This window comes from Cucurbita maxima, unplaced genomic scaffold, assembly GCF_002738345.1.
Source record: "Cucurbita maxima cultivar Rimu unplaced genomic scaffold, Cmax_1.0 Cma_Scf00029, whole genome shotgun sequence".
Classification (NCBI taxonomy): domain Eukaryota; kingdom Viridiplantae; phylum Streptophyta; class Magnoliopsida; order Cucurbitales; family Cucurbitaceae; genus Cucurbita; species Cucurbita maxima.
Window position 1 is genome coordinate 706,481 of NW_019272045.1, and position 3,169 is coordinate 709,649.

Sequence of the window (3,169 nt, forward strand, 5' to 3'; positions counted from 1 at the left end):
AAAAAAAAAAAAAAAAAAAAAAAAAAAAAAAAAAAAAAAAAAAAAAAAAAAAAAAAAAAAAACGAAAGGGAAAGTTAAAAAATCAAATATAAAAATAAATCAGAATAGAGATTAGTTTTGTTAGTCAAGCATACCTACCCATGTAAGCTCTTCCAAAGCTTTCACTTCCCTGCTAGTAAAAAAGGCAAGCTGCACATACAGGATACGAGATGAAATTAGACGGATTTCTTTAGCTAAATATAAGATGCTTCCATTTTCCAGTAGAAGGGGCAGAGTAATATTCTTCTTTTTTTCCCAAGACAGCGACATTTGTGTTGTGAACATTTATAAGTTTGTTAAGATTCATACATGATAATAGTGGTGATCGGGGGTTTCGACTTCAACAGGAATGTCGATCAAATTTGCATCAGAGCATCTAAAGAAGAAAAACAAAATACATTCAAGTTAGGGAAGTGGGTTACATGGATTATAAACTAATGCATGTATATATATATATTCATATACGGAAAATAATGCCCTGAAAACAAGTTTAATGGGAAAGAAATAATCTCAGTAAAAATAACATTCTTTAATCTATGGAGTTGCCTAATAATTTATTCCTTTCTGTATTTTACATGAAGTTCAATCGATACTTAGATCAATCACAGATCAACCAACAGATTATCTTGTTTAAGGAAAGGAAGATCGTTGGAATTTGTAATCTTTACAAGTATACGTATTATTCGTTAATATTTAGTCTTTATTGTATTTATTTTCTGCTTACGTTGTAGTGAGTCTTTCTTCTATATAAGCATAATATAATAGAATATCAGTATTCTCTCCAATTCAATAAAGATACCAATGAAATACGGAATTTTACCTAGTAGATTCAAATTTTACTTCTTTTTTCCTTTTCTTTTCACGTCTTAGGATTCATATATTCCTACTTCTATAGTTGCATTAAATAAATTCTTGTATCTCAGACATACATGTAACATATCAGCAGCAACAACACAAAAAAATAGAAGTTATAACTTGAAAGATGCAGTAAAGGAATGAGAGCATTTGAAAAATCCATAACATTATGTGCTAGTTATGCAATGCTTACATATCTCGTCCAGTAAACTTCCATTCTCTCTGTTAAAGGAAATTTAAGCAAAATAAAATAATGTGTATGCAATGCTTACAATACCTGTGGTTGATAAATCTTGCAACATTTCCATAATAAGTTGCATCCAAACAGAGTAACTCGTCATCCTCTAAAACTCCCTCTGAGCCCCAGTCCGCATCAAGAGTTACTGGATATGTATGCCTCTCATTGCCAGTTCTCTGCATATTTCGATCATACAACTCCGTATTTGTCAGTACTTCACCAACGTACTCACAGACAAAAGACCCTTTTGGTAAGTTATTTAGAGTTCTGAGACCCCATCCTTTTCCTTCGCGAGTGAAGAAAACCTGAAACATGGAGGTCAAAGCATGTATCTTAGCTAAAATCAAGTCACAAGAAATCTGGTTTAAGGTTACCAAGTCAAACAAGTATCCATTTCCTTCATATTGTCATATGCATCATGAAGGTTCTCGAGCCAGTTTAAAAGAATCACCAAGGAATACATCAAGAAAAATGCAAAGGCCAGAACTTGAAAAAAGTAATTAAACAATGCAAGAAATAATTAGTTGAACAGCTTCCACGTTCATTTCTCTGTCATGCTACTCAAATAAACAGATCAAAACCTATCTATTGAAGTTTGAAGCAACCCAACTTTTTTAATTATACTGATAAGATCTTATGAGAATTTTCTGAATTAGTATGGAACACCCTACAAGACGAAATAATCCATGTTAACCAATATTGAAGTAGTATTGTTAAAGAAGAGTGAAAAATACTCCACATAAACCCTCTTAAGTTAAGGCTCGAGTTCCTTAAAAAGAGTTGTCTACACTCCTAGTAATTCCCTACCAACCCAATGACATTGGTTTCAGGTACAGGTACTCTTATGAGATTTTTATGGTAGTACTTTATTGAATGAGGTCAATAATGAACAGGTTAAATCCAACAACTTTGTGAATTATACAAGCTGGAGGAAAGCAGTTTCAGAAAAGGAACATCATAGGAAGATATAAATAAATCTGACCTGCAATGTGCATGAAATACCTCGTTGTACGACTCGATTTCCACATTGCATGTCACATCCACATTTGCTCCAGCATTCTTTGATAAACTTCCTGAGCAAATGACCTTTGCACCGCTCAGGCTTCCAGTCATTCTTTAACCTCTCGATTGGGCAATCTTCACAATAAAAAAGATGTTCCTTCTTAGGCTCGCATCCCATAGACATACATTGATTCAGAAATTCTTCTTTCAGTAGACCTTCTTGTGTATAAGCAAAATCCCCACCAGTTTCTCGAGCACAAGCACATGGATAAGATGATAAAAGGCAATCACCTGAGCAACTTGAACAGCATTCGTCCTCTGAAATCCGTGCCATTGAAATGCTGACATTGGCATTTTGAAAAATTATGTTGTTTGGTATGTAATTGAACTTAGGGATAGACTCATTCCCTAATTCATTAACCCAAGATATTTTAACTTTCTCTGCACCCTTTGTCAAGTCATACATATGATACAGAGAATGACTTTTATTTCTTTTATTATGTTGATCACGAGTAATTGGCCTCACGTGGTCAGAAGAAGTTGAACACTTGCAAATATAACTGCTGCATTGATCTTGAAAAGGTGCAGTACTCAGTGGCCTCGCACACTGAGAAGAACTTGAGCACGTCTGGTATGAATTGCATTCCATGTTACCATTTGTAAATGCATTCTTATCTGATTCAGCAAAAATGAAGGGTACCAACAGAGAAGTTAATAACAGCTTTAAAAGAAATTTAACTGCACTTCATCTATTAAAATAACCGATTACGAGAAATGATCTGTTACAGATAACACAATATTTTCACAGAAAATCATGGTTTTCCAGCTTTTAGATGATGCGAAAGATTAGTCAGTTTTGCAAATTTTACTTCTCCAAGGGCAAGGAAGAAGTGTCAAATGACCTAATTGGCTTAAATTATATATCCCTGTTCTAATTCCTATCTTCCAAATGAGATGACAAAGACTCAGCAGCACCCGTTTCTGGCTGGGCTGCTTATGAAACTTTTTTTTTTTTTTTTTTTTTTTTTTAAACAA

At 33.7% G+C, this 3,169-nt stretch overlaps 1 protein-coding gene across 5 annotated transcripts in view; it reads right to left on the reverse strand.

The window, feature by feature from the left end:
* Positions 1-3,169, reverse strand: part of LOC111465365 (histone-lysine N-methyltransferase SUVR4-like) — a 10,332-nt gene that overhangs the window by 3,971 nt on the left and 3,192 nt on the right. For 4 of the 5 annotated variants that reach the window (XM_023109699.1, XM_023109700.1, XM_023109696.1 and 1 more), the window contains exons 4-7: positions 2,115-2,809; positions 1,172-1,437; positions 349-415; positions 139-189 (exon numbers count right to left, since the gene is read on the reverse strand). In XM_023109699.1, coding sequence (XP_022965467.1) covers positions 139-189; positions 349-415; positions 1,172-1,437; positions 2,115-2,809 — 1,079 coding nt within the window. Of the gene's footprint in view, positions 1-134; positions 190-348; positions 416-1,171; positions 1,438-2,114; positions 2,810-3,169 lie in introns of all 5 variants that reach the window. The other variant, XM_023109701.1, reaches the window with a different exon arrangement.